General features: G+C 41.4%; 1 protein-coding gene across 1 annotated transcript; it reads left to right on the top strand.

The window, feature by feature from the left end:
- Window positions 1-1,407: 1,407 nt before the first annotated feature.
- On the top strand, window positions 1,408-26,027 carry KCNK17 (potassium two pore domain channel subfamily K member 17; the record flags this gene model as incomplete). The annotated part of the gene is made up of 5 exons (XM_080341460.1): window positions 1,408-1,638; window positions 13,470-13,584; window positions 22,442-22,608; window positions 23,191-23,359; window positions 25,497-26,027. 5 exons carry the CDS (start codon window positions 1,408-1,410, stop codon window positions 25,790-25,792), a joined length of 978 nt encoding a protein of 325 aa, XP_080197586.1. The 3' UTR covers window positions 25,793-26,027.

Below are 26,027 nucleotides of genomic sequence, written 5' to 3'. Positions count from 1 at the left end.
TCTTGCTTGTACTTGCAAATCCTATCACCTGTAACTTGTTTTATATAATACACCTTTAGTATAAACATTAAATGCTATATCTTTAGTCTGTAATGTTTGAACATGGTAATACTTAGTAGTGTGCTTTGTATAAACTATCTGATTTTAATGCAATTAAAATGTCAAAATGTAGCTCAAATGTGTCTATTTCCTAATCTTAAATGGAAGAGGAAACTTGAGTGTATATACCTTTTAATGTCTTTGCAGCTTTTCTTTCTCATATTTTTCTTTTCCATTTTAAACACAATTCAGTAATGAATACCTTGAAAAAGCAGAGTTAAGACTGAGCAAGGAGTGTAATAACTTTTTTTTAAGAGTATGTTTAGGATGATATCTTTAAACTGGAACTAGTCTATCCCTTGCACGTTGAGTTTTGCATCTTGTCAGTAAAACCATGAGTTTAAGCTAATAAGCTTAAAACACCTCCAAGAAAAACATAAATTAGCACGTTACCAAACTGTTCTGGTAGTATAATACTTGAATGCTACCTTATTTGTAATAGAACAAACACTCACCTGAAAAAAAAAATAAAATAAAAATCACAACACACTGTGAGAAAGTATTTATATCTAAACAGCCCCCCCCGTTCATAAATGTAGTGAGTTTATTTGCCTTTATTTCACATTCTGCAACAAAATAGGTAAATTACAGGTGTGGGTTTTTTTACTGATGAGAGAACAGAGGGGAATATTTGATGTAGTCCTGTACAAGAAAATAATTAATCAAACAGGTCTTAGGAACTACCTATATGAAGAAAGTGCTCCCATCTTCCCTAGGAAAACCACAAATGGCGAAAAGACTTTCAGGAACTTGTTACCTCTACAATTGTTCATAGTGTAGAGTTGTTATCAGAAACACCTGTTTACTGCCTTTTAAATTAGCTCAGCAACCGAGTAAAGGAGGAAGTTAGATTTATACCAGCTGTTGGTATAGTGACTTGTAACTGATATCAGCTGGTTAGAAAAGTAATTTGGCTGGCTGGGAAGAGTTGGGTAGCATCCCTCCAAGCCACAAACATGACCTGGTGTGCATCCTTGTGTGGACACACGGGACACAGAGAAAGGAGCTCCAGGGCAGTTTTGCGCTCCAGAGAAGACAGGTGGGAAGCAGAGCGGTGCAGGAGAGGAAGGAGGAGAGCAGCAGGGCGAGCGGGCTGGAGGAGAAGCGGCAAAACCAGCTGCCTGGCCCGGCTCTGGGCTTCCCTGTGCGCTACGGACAGGGGGAAGGCGCAAACCAGAGGGCAGGCCTAGGGGTGGTGCTGAGGGTTGGCCAGACTCCTTGCCCGGGGCAGCCCTCCTCAGCCCTCCTCCCGCCGGCGGCCCGGCTCTCACTCCAGCAGCTTCTTCAGCCCCGGGGGTGGCGGCAGCAATGAGGCCGATAGTGGCGGCGCGGCTGCGGCAACAGCAGCGTCGGCAGCGCTGGGGGGTGCCGGTGCTGTTGGTGCTCTACGTGGGCTATGTGGGGATGGGCGCCGGCGTGCTGCAGGCGCTGGAGCGGCCGGCCGAGGTGCAGGCGTCCCAGCAGCTCCTCCAGCAGCACTGGGAGCTACTGGCCAACCACACCTGCCTGGGGGGGCCCGACCTGCAGCGGCTCATCAAGGTGAGCCCGGGGCTCCGTCGGCCCGGCAGCGGCGGAGCGAAGCACCCGTCCGGCTGGGAGCTGCCGGGGCAGGCGCTGCCTTAGTCCCGAGGGGGACGGGAGGCTGGTAACAGCAACAACCTGGCTTTCTGCCTGCCAGTAATCATCTTCTTCTTCCGAAAAAAAAAAAAAAAAAAGTCTATTTCTGTCCGTATCTATGGACACGCCGCGCACAAGCTGCTCACGGCGTGGGAAAAAAGTTTTCTGCCCCGTGGGCAGCTGCCTCGGAGCAGCAGCGTGTAGCGCCGCGCTACTCGTTACTCCGTGCTGCCGATAAACTGGGCTTTGCTGAGCTTATCGCCGCGTATTGCGGCCGTGTTTTCTTCTGCTGATAAAGAGTTTTTCGTGTTCTCCTCTGTCCTCCCACAAGCTGGGGCGTCCGCGTGTTTTTAAGCGGCGCGTCCTGAAGGAAGGTGGTGGCAGTTTCACATTATGTGATAATTACCTGGGTTTAATGCAGGTGGGTTTGCTTTGCTGTTGAACTTAGTAAGAATGAATTATAGCCTACAGCATGAGTGATAAATTCTAATGGAAAGGTTTTGTCTTGGTAAGTTCAATTGGTGTTTATACTAGTGTCAAATTTTTGCGTTTTTCTACTTGTTATTTAAAAGGAAACAGAAAATCCGGGTAACACAACTTAAGATACTCTTAAAAATGTTTCTGAAGATATTTGCAGGATTGTTGTAAAATGTAAAGCAGGACCAAATGCAATCTTATCAAAGTCCAAGTGGATGCATTCTATGATACAGACGTTTTCTTTTTCTTGTCTGAAAAAGAAAAACCTACAAAACTGAAGAGACTTGAATATTTACCCAAATCATTCTAGGTCAGTAGGTGCTTGTGGTTGAACACATATGGCTTGGTTTAGTTGGTTTGCCTTAAGTAGATGCTACCAGACAAAGAAAACTTGTGGTGAGGGTGTGTGTGGGGGCAGGAAGGGGGCTGTTTTTTGTGGGATGTTTATTTGTTTTTTGTTTGTATAGGCAGTGTTTAGTGACTGAAACTGTAGTAGCAACCCCCAAAGTTCAAAGGACCTAAAAGGGACTTGGAAAAGTGTTTTCAGGTTTGGTGTGTTGGTTTGGTTGGCTGGTTTATGTGTGTGACGGCTGTTTGTTGTTGTGGTTTGGGTTTTTTGAGGTTTGTTTGTTGTTGGTTTGGGGAAGGGTGTGTGCGTTGTTTGTTTTTTTCTTCAGCAGGATGAAAAACGCAGAGACCACCAAGTAGATAATCTTATCAGGAGCTTAAATAAGGCTCTGGAAGACAAAATTACATTGATAACCTATGTCAGGCTCCCATCCCTTGACTTTCTAGATGGTAAATTCTGTCTGGCAGTTGGTAGTACATTGAACGTACTATATGAATTCGGACCTGTCTAAGCTACTGTGCTATCTACTCTCATTTGAAGAGTGTGTTGTGTACTGTGCTACATGTGGAATATAAATAGTCAGAAAGAAGTGAGAAATACCTTGGAGAAGACCAGTCTGGCACTTCATAAGGGCAGATTTGAGCTGAGCTTCATTCAGCACTGGTCCATTGACCAGTGAGTGGCAGGCATGGCTCTTGCCCTGGGCTTAGGCAGGTTTCATTTGATGAATGACAGTAATTTAGAGAAGATTATGATAACAACTGAGCAGGTAGAAAAATCTTTGTAATGTCATTTTGGTGGTTTGTTTTACTGTAGGTTGACCCCAACTAACTCTTGATACTGTCTAGTAGTTAAGGGAATAGGACAGCTGCCCAAATCCCTTTAGAGCAGCCACTGTTATAACATGCTGTGTGAGTCCTTAGTTGTGACCTAAGCAAGCCCTAGATGAGGAAGTTACAAATAAGTTTCATTTTGTTTTGCAGAGAGTCTGGGAGTGCCTTCATGCTTTGATAAACCATAGGCTGAGTTTGAATGGCTTTGTGTGTTACTTTTAACTTTCAGGGTGATAAATCAATCTTAAACAGATAATTCACATGATTACTACTTTCCTATGCTCTTTTTTAACTCCCTGTGGGCCAATTGCTTGGATACTGTAAATGTGCTCAAAAGATGAGAGGTTTCTTTTGTGTAGCAAATGGTTATTGGCAGTAAATTGCACACAGTTTATCAGGCAGTGTCATCACTAGCCCTCTTCAGATAACAAACTTGTATTTTAGATACACAGCTGATTATTTGCTCATTATGGAAGACCTATAAAAGTGTTTGTGAAAACAAAACGGTGTGTGAATTTCAATTGCGTTGACATTACTGGCAATTCCTCATTGCTTTCTTACAGCTCTTTCATCGTAGATAATTCTAAACTGTTTATTTTGTATAGGGGCCAATATGGAATAAAATCCCAGTTTGCTAAGCAACGTATAAACATCGTTTTACAGCCTGTTTGTTACTTAGTTCCTAGTTATCAACTGGGAGCGGAAATCCGATGTTTCAGCCTTTGTGCAGATGAAGAGCAATAGAGAGCCCCTGCTTTTTTGTTTTGTTGTGGTTTTTTTGTTTATTTGTTTGTTTGGGTTTTTTGTTTGGTTTGTGTTTTCCTGGAGGGACTGGCCAGCTCTTCCCTTGCAGGATGCTGAACAGTTGCATGTTTCCTAAATAGCTGAGGGTAGCATGTGGGAATGCTTTATGTATGACCAAACAAAAAATGCATGCTTGTGTGTTTATACATACATACTTCTGTGTATGTATATGGAGAAGACAGATTTGTATTTTTCTTGGCTTTTGTTACTTGTGCTTAGAAGAAAGGCAGCACAGGGGACAACAGAGGGACTCTGGCCACATGTCCCTCTACTGTGCATCTATTAACAACTACTCAAGGAAGATGTACTCTGTTTGTGTTGACCTGTCTAACCCTAGGTTATTTTTCTGACATTGTTTACAGTCTACGACATGAACACATGTTCAGGAGGAAAAAGCTCAAGAGTCATTAGGCAACACGCAAAGAATAATATCTGGCTTTTTATTATAAATATTGTAGTGGTCTTCATATGCCAGAACTACTTGCTGTGAGGTCACATCAAAGGAAGCTCTCAATGATGAGACTCATTGGATGGAGACAAGTGCAGTGATAAAGCAGGTTTTGGGCAAGGCACCCTCAGTACACTGAAGAACAGTAGCTGGACTCAACTACTTTCCTGCACTGGCATATCTCTTATAGCTGAGACCTGCTCTGACATTTTTGGGAATGGGGAGCACCTGGACATGCTACCCAGCATGATGCACTTCCAGCTTCACTGCCTAGAGTGAGTGTATATAAAGCTCTGCTCCATCTGAGCTGCCCTTCAAACTTGCTCCTTTTCCTGCTTCATTTTCAGTGGTTACAGGTATCAGTGTAGCTATAGCTGCTGTATTTTTCAGTGTCTCTTTAGTCAGATGATTGTCTGGCTGCGCTTTGTCCTGTGCATTTTCTGTGTTAGGCTGTTACCATGACATCCTTTTCCTGTTACCCTTCCCTTTTTGCTGGAAGCTTTTTGTTGTTGTTATATATATTTTCCTAATACAGCTGTTTTCTGTATTTACTATATTGTTCTATCTGCTTTCTATTATTGTAGATGCATAATGCTATTTAGACCCAGTTAATGAAATAAACTGGGAAGCAGAAAATGAAAACTGAGATAAACAGAATAAATATATTTTGGTTTTTATGCCTAGCAAGATTTAAGGAATAGTTAAAAGGACCAGAGTCTAAAAGGCAGGCTGTAAACTAGAAGGCTGCAGGTGGATCTAGATACTGTTATCTACATAGTCAACATCTAGAGCTACACAAAGAGTTTTAGTTTATGTTTAAAAGAGCAATGAGATCCCATGTGACTGAAAGATTCTCATCAATACCTTGGCTTTTGCTGGCATTGAACCGGAAGAGATTTGTGCCAGCTGTCAGGAAATAACAACCCTGCTAATACGGTTTACTGAAAGCATCTTGCCCACAGATGTTGCAGCAATGAATGAGTATTAAGGTGTGAGCATCAGATATCACCTGTTGGTGATTAGAGACTTTCAGAAACAGGACTGCCTCTTGGTATTGTGGAGTATAGACATCTCTGTAGAACCTACTTTAGTTAAATATCCATTTGCGTGTCACGGGTAAAATAGGGTTGATCCCCTGTAATTGTTCTTTCCAATTTCCTTCTTATCCAAAGAAGTTATAGCCAGTTTGTTCTCTGGACCTATTAAGAAGCACTATGGGTGCCTCACCCAGAATGTGCATTCTATGTTTGTAATAGCCTGTTAGAGTACACCTTTGGCAGTAGGCATAGATATGTTTCACCCCAGCTCTCAAATTACTTGTATCATTAGGGTTTGGGAAGCGATTGGATTCAGCAACATTTTGTCTCATGAGTCAGGCCACTGACTCTTCCTTGATATAAAAGCTTAATTTCTATTAAAAGCGCTAACAGTTTAGGGTAGTATCAGTTGCATTGTTACTGTACTTTACTAAATATCTTGTTCCCTTTCTGTTGAAGAGTAAGTCCAGCTGAATTCTAGAAACTGAAGTGCAGACCCAGCTGCAAGGTAAAAGTGCTTTTGCCCATAAGTTTCACTTAGAGGAACTGGTACCAATTATATTAGCAAACATGGCTGGGGGATGAGAGGGACAGTTATTTGATCAGGCCTCAGGTTTTTCAAGTGACATGAAGAAAACAGCTGGATTCACAGTATCACAGTATGTTTGGGATTGGAAGGGACCTCAAAAGATCATCTAGTCCAATCCCCCTGCTGGAGCAGGAACGCCTAGGTGAGGTTGCACAGGAACATGTCCAGGCGGGTTTTGAATGTCTCCAGAGAAGGAGATTCCACAACCTCCCTGGGCAGCCTGTTCCAGTGTTCTGTCACCCTTACTGAGAAGGAGTTTTTTCTCAAATTTAAGTGGAACCTCTTGTGTTCCAGCTTGATCCCATTACCCCTTGTCCTATCATTGGTTGTCAACGAGAAGAGCCTGGCTCCATCCTCATGACACTTACCCTTTATATATTTATAAACATTAATAAGGTCACCCCTCAGTCTCCTCTTCTCCAAACTAAAGAGCCCCAGCTCCCTCAGCCTTTCCTCATAAGGGAGGTGCTCCACTCCCTTAATCATCTTTGTTGCCCTGCACTGGACTCTCTCCACCAGTTCCCTGTCCTTCTTGAACTGAGGGGCCCAGAACTGGACACAATATTCTAGATGCAGTCTCACCAGGGCAGAGTAGAGGGGAAGGAGGACCTCTCTCGATCTAGTAACCACCCCCCTTCTAATACACCCCAGGATGCCATTGGCGTTCCTGGCCACAAGGGCACAGTGCTGGCTCATGGTCATCCTGTTGTCCACCAGGACCCCCAGGTCCCTTTCCCCTACACTGCTCTCTAATATGTAATTTCCCAACCTATACTTGAACCTGGGGTTGTTCCTACCCAGATGCAGAACTCTACACTTTTCCTTGTTAAATTTCATTAGGTTATTCCCCGCCCACTGAATTCATAACGTACCTTGTGCCTGCTCTTCTTTTGTTGAGAATTCAGGTAAGTTTCCACTTCAGGCAAGGACAGGGGATCAGAGCTAATGGCTGGGAAAGGTGTGGTTCATAATCTATTAATTATTTTTAGGTTCATTGACCTTTGTCCTTGAAATCTGAGACCAAGGTTAATGTTAACTGTTTTCTTCTGATTTACAGCTGGTATTCTGTGAGACCTAAATGAATGTTTATATACCAACATTGCACAGAATTTCCAGGGCAAAAGCTTTGTGATTTGATATTTTCTCATTAATCTAAATGGTAGTTTGGTGCCTTGGGAACACATCGTTTCCCTCATTGATAGATCACAAGGGTGAGGAGAGGAAGTGTCTGAAATGAGGCAAACAATTTTTAGGAAAACACACACTCCTTGGAGAAGTGGATATTTTTATGTATGAACATGTAAACTCCAACTAAACTTGGGAATTAAGTTTAGTTGACTCCAGTCCGTTTGCATACTTTTTGCCTTACTTGAGAACTGCTTTCAAATACAATTATGAAATACTACTTTTGTCTAGATAGATATCTCAAGGTTACTGTGAACTCTGGCCAAAATGGCATAGTTCTGAAGCACAGAGCAACAGCAGTGACTGGAGCTGTAGATAATAAAAGGGTCATTCATGTGACTCCTATAATACTTTGCTCCAGAAAAAAAAAAAAAAAAAAGTGGTTTGTCTCTTTTTCCAGAAATAAGAAATTTTGAGCTTGAAAGTCAGGAATTCTTGTGGAAATAATTGGTAATGTCATAATCTTTCAGGGCTTCACTTCCCTCTTTTCACTGTATATCTTACTGTTTTTGGGGTGGTGGGGGCAGTTAGGTTATAATTGGTCTGATTATTTATTTATATAAAGGTTTTTGTTGTTGTTGTTGTAAATATTATAGGAGGAAAGAGAAGAATAATATTCTGAAGATACTAGAGATTGCAAGGAAAGTAGTGTCTCATTTTACATATACACATGCATTCATTCCTTATTGCTAGTCTGAAATACCTTTTTTTGAAAGCTGTATCCTAGTCACAGGCAGTTGTGACTCAGTGCAGAGGTGAAAGACTAGATTTTTAATTGATATGAGGGAGCAGTTGGTGATGAGAAGCTGTGCTGTAGCCATGAGCTGGCAGTGGAGCAGCCCCCATGTGCTAAAGGGTGTTTAGAAGAGAGAATGCATGTACAAGCTAAGAAAGCTGGAAGTTGCCCAGAACTGATAACACAGCACACATGGTGAATGAAAAAAAGTCTTACGGGTAAGACTGGTGAGGACAGAGTGACTCCACAGCACGTAGAAAAGAATAAACCTACATTTTGTAAGGAAGAAAAAGATGTAACTCTCAAATGTCAAGAGGGAACTGAACACTCTGTAGGCTGAGTCTGTATTAAGCTTCTGCACACGTAAGTGGGTGTCCTGGTAGAACCAGCAACCTCACTCCTCTTTTTTTGTGTGTGTGTATGTTTAGCTGCATGCATTTGTGGGGTTTTTGTATGCTTTGGATTTGTACGTTGTTTTTTTTTTTTTTTTTAAACTAGACAATATCAACAAAAGAGATATTTTGAGAGTGTAGTTCAGTCATATGCTTTAAATTTTGCTAATATGACTGTAACTACGTGGATTTTGTTGATGCAAAGCTGTGTAGATGGGTGAAACTTTTCAAGGATAGAGGTGTTCATTACCAATCATTTGTGGAAGTAGAGCCACAGAGCTGTGAAGGGCTAAAAGGCAGGCAGGCTGAAGCCAGGTGGGCATGTTGGTTGGTTGTTTTAATTCCAATAAGGGAACTGAGACAAAGTTGTCTGAACACATCTGCAGGAAGAACCAGCAATTGTTATACTAATTGATAGCAGAAGCGAAAGAAAGAAGAGCTATTGCTGCCTTACAATAAGTTTGATAAGTCAGAGATATGTTTGATAAGGGAATCAGCAGAAATCAACAGCTTCCTTATGGAGTTACCAGTGAGCTGAATTAAAGGATGGAATTTGCTGCAGAGGGACACACAAAACTAGGCTTTGATTTCTACTGAGATATTATATCAAGTGTGCATTTGCAAGGGCTAGTTTATCATGTTGCTAACTGAAACCTCAGAGCTCATGATTGAGCAAAACAGTGCTGTAAGCCGAATTTGGATGTTCGGAAGCATATTCTGTCAGAAAGGTAACAGATCAGATACCTACATTTAAATAGACTACTTTGAATAGAAGTCGTGCTGGTTTTTCAATCACCAGTTATATTTGACCACGCAAGTAGCTTTGCATGGTGCTATCAAGAAACAGAACAGCCTACTTGATGAGACAATGTGACAGCCTACAAATAAAGTTTTGTTGACTAAGAATTTGAAATATCCTACTTTATGAATCTTACAGAAGTTACTATAGTTTCCATAGAAACTCTTATCTGCAGTTCAAAATTATGTAAGTGTTGTCAGGTAAAGATGTAGTAGTAGTCTCTGTGAACTGTAAATTGTAAATTGTTATCATTTTTGGTGGGGAGAAGTAAGTGCAGAGAAGTGAAACTTCTGGTTTTTTAGTGTTGTGTAGCTTGTCTGTCAGTAGAAGCCAAAGTAGAACTGAGTTCTGTTTCTTTTTGATTATTTTAACCACCAACCTGTTTCCTTCCTGTTCTTCTCTGAGTTGCACACATGACCTTTCAAGTTCCCCAAAATATCAAGCCCAGGCTCTGCAATTTCAAGATCTGTTGGGTTTGAGCAGTTGGTGATACTGACTGGGGTCTTAGATCAGGCATATACCTGCTTTTAAACACTGGATTTGAGATGCTACTTCTACTTTTCATGCATCATGTTTTGGAGCAGATGCTGTATAAATTGCTAGCCTAGTTAAGATAAAAAGGAAAACTGCTTGAATTTTACCTCAAACCAGTGTAAAGCAAAATGAAAAAATGTCTCTGATTCTCAGAAAGGCAGGCTCAGTGAACCAAGCAGATGATATCCACAGGCCAAAATATACTTCAGTGTGTTGTGTTTTGTTGGTGGGTTTTTGTTTTGTTTTGTTTTTTCAAATCAGCAGCAGAGACATTGGTGCCCCTTCAATGGGAAAAGCAGGGAGAATTCAGCTGTTCTGTTGGAGTATTTATTAGCTGGCTTTTTTCCTGTGTTATAACAAAAACGATAAACCACTTATTTTTATATGAAAAAAAGCACTAGTGAAAAGCAGAAGTCTAGAAGAACATACTAAATTAGGGCAAGTATATGCTGATGCCTATCCAATGACTTCTTGTGCCAGAAGTAATTTCTGTGTATTAATAGTGATCTATGGATGTCTCTTTCATGAATCCTCCTCTGTGGGTGCATCTGTAGGAGGAAAAGCTCCATTAGTTCTGTTGTTCTCAGAATAATCAGTCTTTAATTTTCTGTCATCATTGTCACTGTGTCAAAGGCTGATTCTAGATATTATAATACAACATTTTATACCTAAAAAAGAAGCCAGTATACTTATCTCTACCCTCTATGAATCCTTCTATTTAAGGATGGCATCAGTATCTCTTTCTTCCTAACATAATGGACTTGATATTACTCCTGGGAGCATCTGTTTATTGAAGTGGCTTTGATTTGCATGAGTATTTGATGATCCCCATACTGGACTGTGACAGGCACAGTGGGCCTAATGGTTAATGAATGCTGTCTGGATGTTTGATAACAAGATTTAACAAGATAATGCTTAGCCAGAGACTTACTCCTGAGGCTCTTGAAGGCCTACTATAAATGTGTGAAGTGCCTCAATTCCAGAAGCAGAAAACAGCTGCCATGCTGCAAGCTCAGTGCTTGCTCTTTGCCAATAAGTTGCATGGTACTTTTCTCTTAGTTGAGATGAATGTGGGATCATCATGCTGTTTGATGCAAATACTTCAGCCTATCTGCAGACTTGGAAGACAAACATTGTATTTCCTGGCAGTAGCAGCACCTCAGCGAAAGTTAAGATGATGACTCTGAGATGCTGCACTGGTGTAAATCACTGCAGAGCACTGCTCACAGCTGCTTGGTCTCTTGGTCCTAAACCATGCAGAAGTGGTGCAATGATGTGAAGTTAGACATCTACTGACCTGATTATTGCTGCTTGCTTCGCATATGAGGTCTTGTGCAGGCTGCATGTTTCCCGTTTCTGCACAAAGAAATTATCATTTCTTTGGGCTGATTCAGCCACAATTTCTTAAAAGCCTTTCTGGTTCTTAAGTGCTTCTGGACTTAGAAACTTGATGTTGTGTGTAATGTTGTCAACTGCTGAGCTTGCGTCAGCAGGCAGGAGAATGGACAACAAATGTGCTACATGTGTAGGTTTTTGAGTCTGTCTGATCAAGTTAATAATGAATTCATCTGAGAGCTGTACTGTTGCCATTCCAGAAGGTATGTATGTGTTCAAGACTAACTACTTAGAACTGCAGCGATCACATTCTACAGAAGGAAGGTTGGAGAGAACAACAAGCTTTTTGTTTTCAAATCTAACCACTATTTCTGAAGGGGGCAAAATACAGGCCATCTGTATAAATTGCCAGTGCCTCCCCCTGCTATGTGGTTTAGTTTGGTAGTTATTTTATGGTCATGGGGACTGTGATTCCTGATTAGGCCATTATCTGCACAACTTCTTAAACCTGAGGTCAAGTATTGTTAGAGATCAAGAACAGAGAAAGGTCAGAACCTGCATTGCACACAACCTGACAAACCCCAGTGCAGCCCTGGAAGGAGCAGGGTGGGTAGGGGGAAATTACACACAAACTATTCAAAACAAATCCTTTTGGATGCTTCCTAATACAGCCTTTTCTCTGTTGTGTTGGATGGTTTTGGGTTTTTTTTAGTGTTGTGTTGTTTGGGGTTTTTTGGGTTGGGGAGCAGAGAGGGCCTTAATTCTTCCATGTCACTTATGCTGAATAGTAATTCTTTCTGTGAGGTGCCTCACTCAAGTCGTAGCAACAATTAGCAGAAGGAAGTGTAATGTAATATAGCATCTGGTCCTCAGCCCTTTTCAGAGCAAGAGCTCTCTGCTCTGTCTTATGCAGAGAAGACCATGTTGTCAGACTTTAGTAGATTATAATGTGACCCTGAGTGGTTTAAATTGCCTTAAGTTATGAGTAAATGAAGATATTTCTGAGAATGCAACTATCAAACCGTGTTTCTTACTTGGAAAAATGTGGTGATCTCTGAGCTGCTCCTTGCTCTTAGTGTGAGACCTGGTATCACAGGAGAAAACATATAATGGTCCTTGTAGTTAGGCTGCTGCTTGAGTCTCTGGAAATAGTTTTTAATTCACGGCCCTTTATAGTACTATATAAATCACTTAAAGCATTTTATGTCAGTAAAATGGGACAAAGCTTCCTTGCTTTGCAGGCTTGAAGTGTTGGTTTACTTGATGGTTGTATAAGCTACAACTTCTTTGTAAAACCTACAGCTGATGCAAATCTAACCTGAAAGATTCCTTTTATTATCAATGGTGACAGCTTTATCAGCAGCCTTACTGCTAGGATAGTAATAGTATTTTTGGGTATCTGCATGTCTTTCTCAGGTGATGAATTTTATATATTTTTGGTTATACTTTGCATTCAAGGATTCTTGGTCAGTGGGTGTAAAATGTTTAGTGTACATGCTGTGATTAATGTTGCTTTGGACAGAACTCAGTGCAATGTTCTTAACTTTATTGACATGAGAAGGTACAGTCAGATATGGACACTTAAGACATCTGGTATCTTAATTTGGCATAATTCTGCACACTTCAGCATAGTGACTTCTGAGTGCCTGGTGCATTGAACAGCATTGGGCATTATGCTAATCTGATCATATATTTATAGTCCTGATGTGGGAAAATATTGCTCAATGCTAGTAGACTGGACACCCTGCATGGTTTCCATTTCCTATATCACATCATATACGTTTCTCCCCAGTAGAAGCAAGGGACCTGTATAATTTACATGTACATGTATATTTGCTGCTCTGAGACTTCTGCCATTAGAGTATCCCATCTGGAAACACTTTTCATTGGGCAGGGGGGAATGTCATAAGGCAGTCTTAATAACTCTCTGGCTAGGCTTTGTCTAGGTAGTTCTTGCCCTCCAATCTCTTCCACATTTCCCTGTATGATCTACGATGTGCATATTTCTTTTTTTCTATATATATTCTTTTATTAGAACCAATAGGCTGGTTTTTTAGCTTATCTCTCAGCTCTTTGGTCTCTAATGCACAGGATATTCCCTATTAAAAGGAAACAACAGAGTCAGAAGTAGTTGCATTAATAGTTTGCAACTTTACCAGCTGGCACTGGAAATGCCAGTCACATGAACTTGCCATAAAGGGGTTTGTGGGATCTCACATTATTATCTCTTTGCAGGGTATCATCCAAGCCTACAAGAGTGGCATAACCCTCCAGGGAAACACCACTAGCCTGGGCAGGTGGGACTTCAGTGGGTCTTTCTTCTTCTCCATCTCTGCAATAACAACCATTGGTAAGAGTTCCCTGCTTGCAGGGCTGCCTTTTAGGTGGGAAAGGAATGGGGATGAGGACCTGAACTATCAGATGCTGCTCCAGCCCTGCGGGGCTTCATGGACCTTGTCTATTTCATGCAATAACTAAGCACCCATGAACATAGCCCTAGAAAGTACCAGCACAATAATAATCTCTAATTAATAGATACAGGGATAATTAGCTCAGTACATAACTCTACTAAATTATGCATATTTTGGGGCCTGATATCACATATCACTTCATGGCACTGCACTGCCTGTACTTTCCCAAGCCCAGTGCTCTCTAAGAGATCTGAAGTGAATTGTGCATTGAAATAAGCTTTTTCTTTCCCAAGAAGAGGGAAGGATTTTGAAAAACTTGTAACGTTGGCTGTTGACTTTTATGGAGGCTGTATTTATAAATTATTGGTTTTTATTATTACCTGTATTGGATAAGGACCTGCTTGTTTAGGTGAAAGTTGAGTAATTTGATAAATGAAGCAATTTGATTGAGTCAGGTTTCAGCAAATGAGTAATGCAAAGCAAAGAAGGAATGATGAAAATGGGGGGGGGACGGGTGGAATGAAAACAATAAAATGTATTTAGGTACAGTGCTACTTAAGTTAGGTTCTATTAATTATTGTCAGGGCATCTCCCCAGACCCCAAAACAATTAATAACTTCCTCTGACCTCTTTTTCTTACTGTAAGACCTAGTATAAAAAACATGGGTGGAGAGTATGTGGAGAGATGGTGGTTTAATAAAAAAAAGCCCTTGCAGGTTTCCTGATTTGTGTTGAATCTGTCAGCTCTCTTCAGTTTCAAGTACAGCAAATTTTCTTTGTGCACCCAGGTAGAATATTCTTTTGATTTCTCTGATAGTTATTGCAGATACATTAACTTCAGAACGTTAAGCCCCCAAACAAGAACTCAGAATGATTATATTTTTGCATGATGGGGGGCAAAAGCCCCAAACCTTCCTGTGATTCAGTACATCTTTCTGCCTTTTTTTTTTTTTTTTGCATGTGTGTTCTGGTTGGGGATTGTTTGGTGTGTTGTACTAACAGGTACAGTGTTGTACCAGATGATGGCAGTGGAGGCCCATTAGACAGGGCTACACAGGCTGTGCGTTTCCAGCATAGAGCCTGGGCAGCTTCTTCCAGCCTTTGGCACAAAGGAGCATCTGCTCAGAGCTGCTTTGCTTGCCTCTGTAGTTAATCCTGATTAGTTTCTGAGCTGTCAGACTGAACCTGCTTTACCACAATCATTTTAAGTTAACCACACTGGGTAGGAGTCATAGAAACATAGAACAGCTTGGGTTGGAATGGACCTTCAAAGGTCATCTAGTCTAACGCTCCTGCAATGAGCAGGGACATCTTCAGCTAGATCAGGTTGCTCAGAGCCCCATCCAGCCTGGCCTTGAATGTCTCCAGGGATGGGGCATCTACCACCTCTCTGGGCAACCTGTGCCAGTGTTTCAGCACCCTCATTGTAAAAAATTTCTTCCTTGTGTCTAGCCTGAATCTCCCCTCTTTTAGTTTAAAACTATTACCACTTGCCCTATCATAACATGCCCTTGTAAAAAGTCTGTCCCTGTCCTTCTTATAGGCTCCTTTTAAGTACTGAAAGGCTGCAACAAGGTCTTCCCAGAGCCTTCTCTATCTAGGCTGAAAAACCCATAGTCTCTCAGCTTGTCCTCATAGGAGGGGTGCTCCAGCCCTCTGATCATCTTGGTGACCTCCTCTGGCCCCTCTCCAACAGGTCCATGTCTTTTCTGTGCTGAGGGCTCCAGAGCTGGATGCAGGACTCTGGGTGGGGTCTCACCAGAGCAGAGAGGCAGAACCACCTCCCTCAGCCTGCTGGCCATGTTCATTCTGATGCAGCTCAAGATACAATTGGCCTTCTGGGCTGCAAGTGCACATTGCCAGCTCATGTCAAATCTTTCACCCACCAGTAGCCCCAAGTCCTTCTCAGCAGGGATGCTCTCAATCCCTTTATCCTTCAGCGTGTATTGATATTGGGGGTTGCCCTGACCCAGCTGCAGGACCTTGCACTTGGCCTTGTAGAACCTCAGGAGGTACACATGGGCCTGCTTCTCAAGCTTGTTCAGATTCCTCTGGATGGTATTCCATCCCTCAGGCTTGTCAACTGCACCGCTCAGCTTGTTGTCATCCACAAACTTGCTGAGGGTCCACTCGATCCCACTATATGTCGTTGATGAAGATATTAAACAGTACTGGTCTCAGTACGGACCTCTGAGGGACATCACTTGTTACTAGTGTCCATCTAGATGTTGTGCCATTGGCCGCTACTCCATAGGTGTGATCATCCAGCCAATTTCTTAGCCACCAAACAGTCTACCCATCAAATCCGTTATCACTTTTACCTTAATAGCTTTCCTTTATGAGATGCTCTTTCTACTCTGTCAGCTTCTGTTTTTGCTTTAGGTGCAGGTGGCTACCGTCTCATAAAGCCTAATGTGTTTTTCAGGTCCCCACTAGAGCTCACTCTCACTGGGATACAGAGAAGGGCATCAGCTTATTTGTCATTTAACACCAACTGAAGGCTATTATTTTTTTTTTTCCCTCACTGACACAGTTTGAATCTCAATGTCTCCTGTTGCAGTATCTTCTGTGCTGTGCCTATCTTGCATTTAAATGAGCTTCATCTATCTCAACTAGTGATTAAAAGCAATATGCAAATTTTGCTTAAAAAGCAATGTTGTAACTTGCAGGCTTAGATGCGCTTGGTACCCTAATGCCAAAGGTTTAAAGAACAGATGTGAGTGAACTAAAATATCTTCTTTAAAGCAGTGCCTCAAAGCCTATGTAGTTTTTGGCCAATCTCATAATTTTAATGGAACTGCATTTATAACTCCTGATTATGTGGGATGGGCAGCCCTGGCCTTCTGTTGATACCTTCTCTCCACTGTTATGCTTCTGTGCTTTCTTTGTTGCTGTCTTTTACATGTCATATCATCCCAGATCTTGTATGCTATCTGATATTCTGAAGATGTTTCCATAGGAACCCTCTCTCTTCAGTGTCTTGAAGAATCAATCATCTTCAGAGTTCCTTTAGAGTTTTAGTAGTAAACATGATTAAAGAAAGAGAAACTAAGTTGGAGCTGGTTTTATCTCAGACATCTTTATCCCTTGTCAACATAAAGTCTCTCCTTTCAATGTTTACTCTCCTCCTAGTTAGTTTGGACTAGCAGGGCAGAGGTCAAAGCAAGTTCAGAGTTTGGGCACAAGATGAAAGTTCCTGAAGTCAAACTACCACAGGGTGGTGTAATTTCAGAGAAGGTGCTAGGGAAAGGATTTGTGATGAGACCAGGGTTGTAAGGGCTAGTGTAAGAGTAGAAGGAAGAGTATCCTCCTCTCTAGCCTGAATGTCCCCTTTTATCTTGAATGGGTGGATGCCATTAACTAGTGCTACCTTTCCATTTTCTGGTGGCAAAGCTAAGTACTCATTTGTATGAATTTCAAAGGCCCTGTTTAAAACACAAAATAGAGTAGTAAAAGCAAGTAAACCATCTCACAGTGAGGAAAGTAAGAGCTTGGCAAAGTGGGGCATGGCATGATGGTCTGTGGGAGGTCACTGGTGAACTGAGGGTGGCACTTAGAGCAACTTTATCTGAACTGTCTCCTGAGCACTGGCAAACTGTCTGCTTTCCTGACTGCACGTCGTTTTGTCCTGTTGAGACTAAGCCCACTACACAGCTTCCAGTGGATACAGAGTACACGTGTAACAAATGGAGGAAGACTGCAGTACTCATGTCAAGTACTTTTCCGGTCTTTTACTCACTGAAGGAGTGAGTGTGCAACTGAACTTGGATGTTGCCTGGAATTTCATAGGACTAAAGCTGTAAATCCTTGTTCAAACAAGTTTTTCAGCCACTAGCCTTAGTTATTCATCTATACTTCATCATAACATCACTTAAAATGAACATTGCTGGTCATCTCCCACATACACCCCGGTTCAACCTGCCAGAGTCCCAGTGAGCTTCCCCATATAAGACTTCCCTGAGATTCTTTCACTACTAGTTTTTAAAATCAAAATGTTTCGTTTGTTCTGTTCGTAAAGCTGAGATGCCAGTGCAAATACTGGGGCTTCGAAGTCCTGTTTCTGTCTCTACCACAACTGGGAGGTCTTGGCAAAGTCATGCTTCATTGACAGGTGAATTGGAAATGGCTGTGACATCACATAGCAGATGTCTTGAGCACAGTGTTCAGCTGATAAATGTTCCTGCACTTAGAATAGAGTTGCTGGATGTAATGCGGAATTTCACAAGAAGCTTGAGAAGTCAAGCATGTTCATTTGTTTGGTGTCATGGAGACATTCAAAAGTGGGAGGGAGGGAGGGAGGAAGGGAGGACAGAAACTCCAGACTTGCTGATGTTCAGTTTAATGTAGGTGCTACCAAATGACTTTTGAAAATCCTAATGCTTGTTAAGTATCATGGGATGATTCAGGTTTTCTGGGACCTCAGAAGGTCTCATGAAAGCTTCTGCTTAAGCAGTCAGCTATGAGGTCAGACTAGGTTACTGGGGGCTTTATCAGGGACATGTTCTAGCTAAGCTGGACCCATGTCCACTTTTTCAAAAACCCCATAAACATATCTTAGAGGCTGTGTGATTAATCAATTCGTTTGTGTTTTGGTTTATTTTTTTTCCATTTTGTTTGCTGATTTGTAAGAAGATAATTTTTCCATCTAAACTGTAGTGTTTTTTTTTCTCAATGCAACATTTGAATTAATCATGAGCAGAATCTTATGTTTAGCCCAGATTAAAACATTTAGGCTACTTGTAAGGAGCACAAGTGAAAGAAAAGTTTAGATGTTCTGAAAAGTGTTAGAGGAGGAGCTGGTAGTGGGAGCAGCTCAGTGGTTCATGCACTCCCTGGGGATGCAGGAGGGCAGTGTGCAGTTTCCTCCTGTGCCTGGGAGAACAGGATTGTGGGTCACTGGAGATGACTCCAGTTGTGAAGTGGAGCATCTTTCTCCAAGTATTTAAATGTGTAATGCAAAATAAAGTAATTCTAGCACTGGAAACCCTTTTTGAACTGCCCAGTGGCCCTGTGGATCAGACACTCAGATGAGACAACCGGCTCCCAGGTTTTGCTGAGTGCCTGGGTGTTAAAAGCAAAATACTATCAACAAGAACATTCTCTAAACTTGGGATTAGGTCACTCCTGTGGGAAGTGATGGCTTGTAGCAACTCGGGTAAGAGAAAGAATTAAACCAGATCTCTCCCAAAATGTGTTTGAATGCTCACACTCCTGACAAAGTTACCAGTTACCAGAAGAGAGCCTTTCTCAAACTTTGAGGCGGGGGGAGGATTTTTTAATTGTGTTTGGTTTTTTTTCCCCCTCATAGCTGAAATTATTTGGTGAATTTGCAGATTTTTTCAGCCTATGAAAGACACTTTTTTTTTTTTTTTTTTTAAATTCTAAGCAGTTTTTGCTTAAAATACTTTTTCATGTCCGGGCAGTGAGAACGGGAGCTAAACAAACCTCCCATTGTGGGTTGCAGGAAGTCACAGTTACCTCAGCTGAACCAGGGCACTGCAAGTAGAATACTGGCTCATGAATGAAGAGATCGTTTACTATAACCCGTTAATCATGCATCAGTCTCCTCCTCTTAGCAAGCCTACAGGGCCTTCAAATCCCTTCTGTACAGGAATGTAAAGGGCAAGCAGGAAAACAAATCTGAATTTACTAAGTATGTGTAACAGAAGCATGTGAGTTAAAGCATGTGGGTAGGAACATTTAGAAATAAAACCACTCTTATTTTGCCTCTTATAAGGAAAATGAAGTTACATTGAACTTCATTTCAAAATGAGAGAAGATATACAGGGATTTAATCCAACTGATTCACTGAAAACACACTTTGACCTCTACATAGTTTTTGGTGACTATCCCTTGGTGTCTCTTGGTGTAGGTATACCAGGTGTCATCCCAGTAGCAGGCTTACTGAGAGATATGACACAGCTGCCAGTGTAGTTTGGTTTAGTCTTTGAACTTTGTTCAGTTCTTCTAATGTATAGCCCACAATGGTGTAATACACTGATTACCCTCATTCCATTTACTGGAGATGTAAGTCCCATTTACTCATTCCTGCTTGAGTTTTATAACAATTGAGGCTTATATGCAACTGGATTGGCACTTTTTTTCTAGTCCAAAGACATGGGTGTGTTGTCAGACAGACACAAATTGTTAGCCTTTTTGCATAATCTAAAGGATCCTGTGCTGTTTGATCAAACCTTGTATCCTGTATAAAAGGTAGTGGGACATGGCTTTTTGGCATATTTACAGCAACTGCTCACCAAGTCTTCAGGAAATTGTCTTGAGCTGCTGAGCCCATGGGAAAAGGGAGCCAGATAAATCATATGCAAAGTAGACCTGGCATTTGCTGTGCTGGGCTTACTGTACACATTGGGCTTTCTTACATCATTGAATTTGTTGCTCTAAATTGAAGGTGATGTGAAGCTTAAGCTTAGATGCTCTTCTGTCAGCACTTAGTGAGGTCCCCAAAATCCTGAAGGCTGCTGTGCTTCACACAGTGACCTGAGATCATGGACCTTTCTTCTTCTGTTATCTGATGGCTTTCTCCAGAGACTGGATAACCTAGAAATCTGTGGTAAAAAAGAACTGCCTGAGCCATTGCAGTATTTTTAAACTTATATATATATGGGAAAGAAGAAGGAGGAGGGGGTAGGGAAAAATACATCTTGGGAATAGCTGGCCATAAATGTGTGTGACTCATATTCAGACTCCAGTCTTACACTAAATGTCCCCCAGCTCTTTGTCTTGGTTTCAGACCAGCCCACAAAAAAACTCTTATTCTATAAAAGGCAAAAACTGGAACAAATGCACTGAAATGTGGCACAGTGTGAAACAGATCACACTAGGCACATATCCTTTAAGTTCACTTATATGGGATCATCTACCAGATGTACTTGCCTGCATGTTTCTTATTTATCACATGTTAGTCTAGAAATGGTGAAAGCTGGCAGAAGTCCGCACTTACATGTGTCAGGGGAGGAAAAGTGTGTAAATATCATGGAGTTCCTCATAAGTGAAAAATATGGCACTGGAATTAAGACTGCTGTACAGTCTCAATTTAGCTCCTTTGAGTGTATTTCAAAACAACTTAGTTGTTTTGAACAGCATCCCATTCTCCCCAGGGGATGCTCAGCCCCTTCCCAGGGACAGGCTGCTGGGATATTGCTTTGGAGGTATACTGTGTGTTGCCACATACGTTACACTTAAGGGCTCACAAGTCATTCAAGGCTAAAATTATTAGAAGGAAAATCCTCCAGATAGTAAAAATTTTGAATTTGTGGGGGTAGTAATGAGAATGAAAGGACAGCCTATATACATACTGTGAAACAGTTTGCTGCCAGGCCTTTTTCTGGGGGTAGTTTGCTGGTTCATGTGCACAATTAACTGTTTGCAGAGCTGTCCATAGCAAGAGAGATTTTTGGCAGCTAAAAACTGGCACAGAATGTGTACATATCCCAAGTTCTTAGGCACATAAGTTCCTGTGTTTGTTGTTTAGTGGTTTACTGCAGCTGTTGTGGAACAGAGGTTGATGAAGGAGTGGGGGTCCATCTAGTCAACCATGGATGTTTGCACTCATTTCATGGACAGAGCCCAGCCCTTGGACATCTCTTTCCTGGGGGCTGCTTGTTTGCCCTGGGGCTACACCACTGGCAAGCAAGGTAGCAAGATGCTAGTGGTGGGAGCTCCTCTGGGCTTGCACTGTGACAACAACTGGGTGTTGCTGGGAGGGGATAAAATAATCATAGAATGATGCATTACTTGCATATAATGATAGCATATGTGCATATAATGATAGCATTATTTGTGGTGAAAGGCTTTGCCAGGTTATATCAATCTTATATATGGACATACATAAATCCTAGTGAGTGCAGTTGATTTTTGAAATGTAGTCAAGGCCATAGGCTAAGTGTGGTTCAATCACAGTTGAAATCATAGTCATGTGCTATTTTTTCTCCTGTCTTAAAAAACATCCTGTGAAATAAAGTTAAGTCTGACCTTCCTGTGGCAGAAACCCCTTAAAATTACAGAAGTGTGAGTCTGCAAATTTACAGGACATTTTTAAGAGAAAATGTGGGGAATAAAGGCAAATATTGCAGCAGTGATGGTCTAAGGATATAAGCAAGGCTGTGCTTGAAGGGCAGTACCTTTTATTAGGCCAATTCATACAATAAGAAAAAAAGTGCTTGACATCTTTCTCTTGTCTTCAGTATTTTAGGTCTAAACTGGAGTGTTTTACTCAGGTCAAATAAAATTTATTGTGCTTTATTGACTCTAGACAAATACTTTGACAATTTAAGCATAAAGTGTACTTGGTACTTGTGGCACGAAAGAGGAGCGTAAGCAAGGAGTCAGTGTTAAGTTCATTAGTCCTATGGGACAAAGATAGAAAAAGGTTGTTGGTATAATTAAAACACTTGTTATGATTCAGAGACCATCTGACATCCATGCAGGATCATTTACCAGCATACCCAATGCCAACAATGCTTTCAAAAACTGAACTGAAAGGAAGTTTTGCATTTACGTCAGATCCCCAGCCAGGACAGTGGGTAGTAGGGAGGAAATTCACTGGTAAATGGAAAAGGAACTAAACAAAATTGGCAGGGAAAGAAATGTTATTTTCCAGCCTACAATAGGATATGAAAAACAATGGATCTAACTTACAGTTATTTATAAAAAAGGTCCTTTTGGAGCAGTGACCTTGTCATCTAACTTTTGTAGAAGATGGAGGTTCACCCCTCCAGGGGACAAGGGCAAGCAGAGAATATTTCAGACTTAACACTTAATTCCTTCCCTGCCTAGGCTATGGGAACCTGAGCCCAAGCACTGTGCCTGGTCGAATCTTCTGCATCTTGTTTGCACTCTTGGGGATCCCTTTGAACCTTATCCTCATGAATGAAATTGGGCAGCTGATGCTGTTGGGGGTTCAGCATTGTGCCCATCGCCTAGAGGAGGTGTTTCGCTGGCAGGTGAGCAATGTGCACAAATATGCCTCACCCTCAAGTTCAGGAAAGACGGAAAGGGCATTGTCCAATATATTTGGGATCCTCTGACTAACAAAGACAGCCTGCCTAACTACTTGGCCAAAAAGGCGGTAATACTCAGGAATAACTGGAAGCAAATAACTTTAGCTTATGACAGTCTTATGAGGTGTCAGATAAGGTTGTTTATTAATTGAGGGAACTTCTATGATGAATGGCTTCCCCTACAGTAATGTGAGTGCCAAAGCCTTAGAGCCATGCACAGTCCTAGAATATCTAGTCTGTTTATCATCAGTCATAGTTAGAATTGCACATCTAAGTTACACAAGAATGTCTGTGGAATACGCTTTAAACTGGCAGGAATTTAGGACTCATGAAGGTGATGCACAGTTTGTGTTGACTGACACCATTTATTCTAGTGGAAGGTTGCGAATGTTTGTGTGTTTGGTTTGTTTTAATGGAGTCCAGCATCATCTTCAACCAGAAACACAGCTGGATTTTCCCTGCCACCCTTCTTGTGACAGTATCATGTTGTTTTTTGTTTTGTTTTGTTTTTTTCTGTTTTACTAGAAAAAAGTTTCCTTCCTGATTAAGACCTGTGCACTGGTAACTGGCTTGTTATTGTTCTTCCTGCTACCTCCCTTGTTGTTCTCTGACAAAGAAGGGTGGTCTTATGAAGAAGGCTTCTACTATTCCTTCATCACCCTCAGCACTATAGGGTTTGGAGATTATGTGATTGGTGAGTAGTTCACATTTCATTGCTTTCACCTACTAGACATCAAAGCCAAATATGTGGTGTATGAAGCTCCCAACTTGGCAATTTTACACCACTAGGAATCCACAGACCTGATGATAAATATGTTGTGGTAGGCATTTGACATGTTAGAGGAGACACAATTTCTGAGATAGCAATGCCACCTGTGGAAGAAGAAATAGTTTCCCAGTCAATGAGTAATCTTCTAGCAACTCATGTGATCTGTCCCTTGAATTGTCTACAACACCAGACTGCAGTGCTACATTTTTTTTTAATCACAACAGACTCTGACCTGAGTGTTAGCAAGTGATTAATTTTAACCAGATGCTGCTCTGCATCACCATTAACAGACAGTGACCATTTCCTCTGTCAAAACCCCGGACAACTGCTTTCTAAAAGGCAGCATAAGTCACTTAGGTGTAGACTGTCAGGCACCGGGCAAAGCCTAGTTTTGGTTGCCAAAACCCTTTGCCAGAGGAAATGGGTTTGGACCCGTGCCTGATGCATTTGCTGAAACACAGGACACACCTTTTTGATAAAGACTTTCTCATTAAAAACAAATTGATTATAGAAACACATGTGCCCTTGAGTCCCTGGGAGGCAGAAAGGCTAAAGCACCTTACAGATTCTGTATTTTCTTCATACAGCTTGTTTGATGCTTAGATAACTTAGTGGCAGTTACCTTAAGACTTGTCTATAATGCATCAAAGTTATGACTAAGTTATGACTAGAGTTTGTGTAGGCACACTTAAATGAGCTGGAATCAAGTTAGCTTGGGTTAAGGATACCTAGATGGAGCTTAACAAGAGCTGGCCAGTTCAGCATTTTCTTACACTAATTTTATAGATGATGCTGAACTCTGTGCTGCAGCAGCTTTACTCCTCTCAGGTCCTAATAACTAATGCTAAAGTTCTTCTCTCATATACCTCCTACTTCCAGGCATACCTTCACCGATGTGGTACCTTTGTAACTGGCTCACCACCATAGATATGCTAGGGTCAGTACGAGATTAAATGAATACGTCAGTGACCTATGGTGTGTAGAGTCCAAACCATTTTGGCCGTATGATCCTGCTATCATGGTTTATGTCTCAACTTAAAAATGAGCAGGGCCAGGGCATGAGTTCAAAGGACTGTCACTATTTTGTGACAGGCATGCTGTTTTCCCATTAATGTGATGTCTGGCACTGTTCTGAACCAGGTAAATTCTGGGGGATATCACATGCCAGGAGTGATGTCCAGTGTTCACTTTGGACACAGCTGCTCTGTTTTGAGGGAAATACAAACCAGGCTATGGCACTTGGATTTGAAGTCATAGAGTGGTCCCTACCCTGTTTTATTTGGTAATATTCATGTAGCTTCTCTTCCTGGCCCTGAAATTTGTATCCTGCGCCTTACCTGTGTCTGTAAGGGTACCCCAGCCTGCTTTACAGGTACAGCCCGGGCACTTCATAGGGCTGTGCCTGTAGGCTGAGCAAATTCCTTTCCTTTGCATGTGTTAATAATAATATTACTACTGACACTAACTTAGCATGTAGAAGCCTCTTTGCACTGAACAATGTGGAAACACAACCAAAAATACAACTTTGTTCTGAAGGGATCACAAAGTACCTAGCTGAGCAACCACACAGAAGTACCATAATTTCAATTTGTTTTCTAAGGCTTCATTGTTCTTAGAGGTTTTGGGATTGCTCTGGCCCCTTCTCTCCTGCTCTTAGAGACTTGCTTACTCACCTACATCTGGCTTAAAAGATACATGCACACACTGGTACATAAAACCCACTTACCTCTCTGCCTGCATACTGTAACATACTAATACAAAATTGTGGTGCTAAGTAGAGAAAGAAAACTCTGCATTTAAATAATTTCACTCTGACATGGGAGTAATTTGGGATTTATTTTTCTTTCTTATGGGTAATCTTTACAATTCTTAGGGAGTTTTAGGCATTTGCTGGCATGTCATGAAACATACTTGCTTACAACATATGTTCACATACTAAGTAGATGATGTACTCACGTTTTATATAGAAATCATTAATACTCAGTCATATTTTCACTGTCTTTGCTTTACATGTAATGTCTCCTTTGAGACACTCTTGATCCAATCTAGAAATTTTTTGTAGGAATGAACCCAGACCGCACCTATCCAGCCTGGTACAAGAATGTAATCTCTCTCTGGATCCTCTTTGGGATGGCCTGGCTAGCACTGGTTATCAAATTTTACATCAACTTTCTAGAGAGCTCCAGTGACTTCTGTCAGTGCAACAAGAAGACAACAGAGATGGCAGAAGACTTAATGGATAGCAACAAAAATAGTATGACCGGACTTCACAATGTGGAGAACTGCAATGACAAAGACACAAAAACAAAAGGACCAGATGAATCTCACACCTACACAGCTCCCACAGAAGCACTCTAGGGGAAAAAAAAAAAACCCACACCCTTAATGTCTCTTAGGTTTTAGTGCACCAGAGATGCACCGCTTAGAAATGTGATAATGGAGCTGTCCTGACATTCACATGGGGTGAAAGCTTACTGAGCTTGAAATGCTTCTATTCTGAATTGAGCAATGATGTGTTTCATTTGCAGCACCACCAAGAATTACCAATGAGACTCTTTGCCAAAAGTAGATTTATGAAAATATTACCTACACT

This window comes from Nesoenas mayeri (assembly GCF_963082525.1).
Source record: "Nesoenas mayeri genome assembly, chromosome: 3".
In the NCBI taxonomy this organism is placed as follows: domain Eukaryota; kingdom Metazoa; phylum Chordata; class Aves; order Columbiformes; family Columbidae; genus Nesoenas; species Nesoenas mayeri.
Note: the sequence above shows the minus strand (reverse complement) of the source record. Positions and strands in the feature narration are given on the sequence as shown.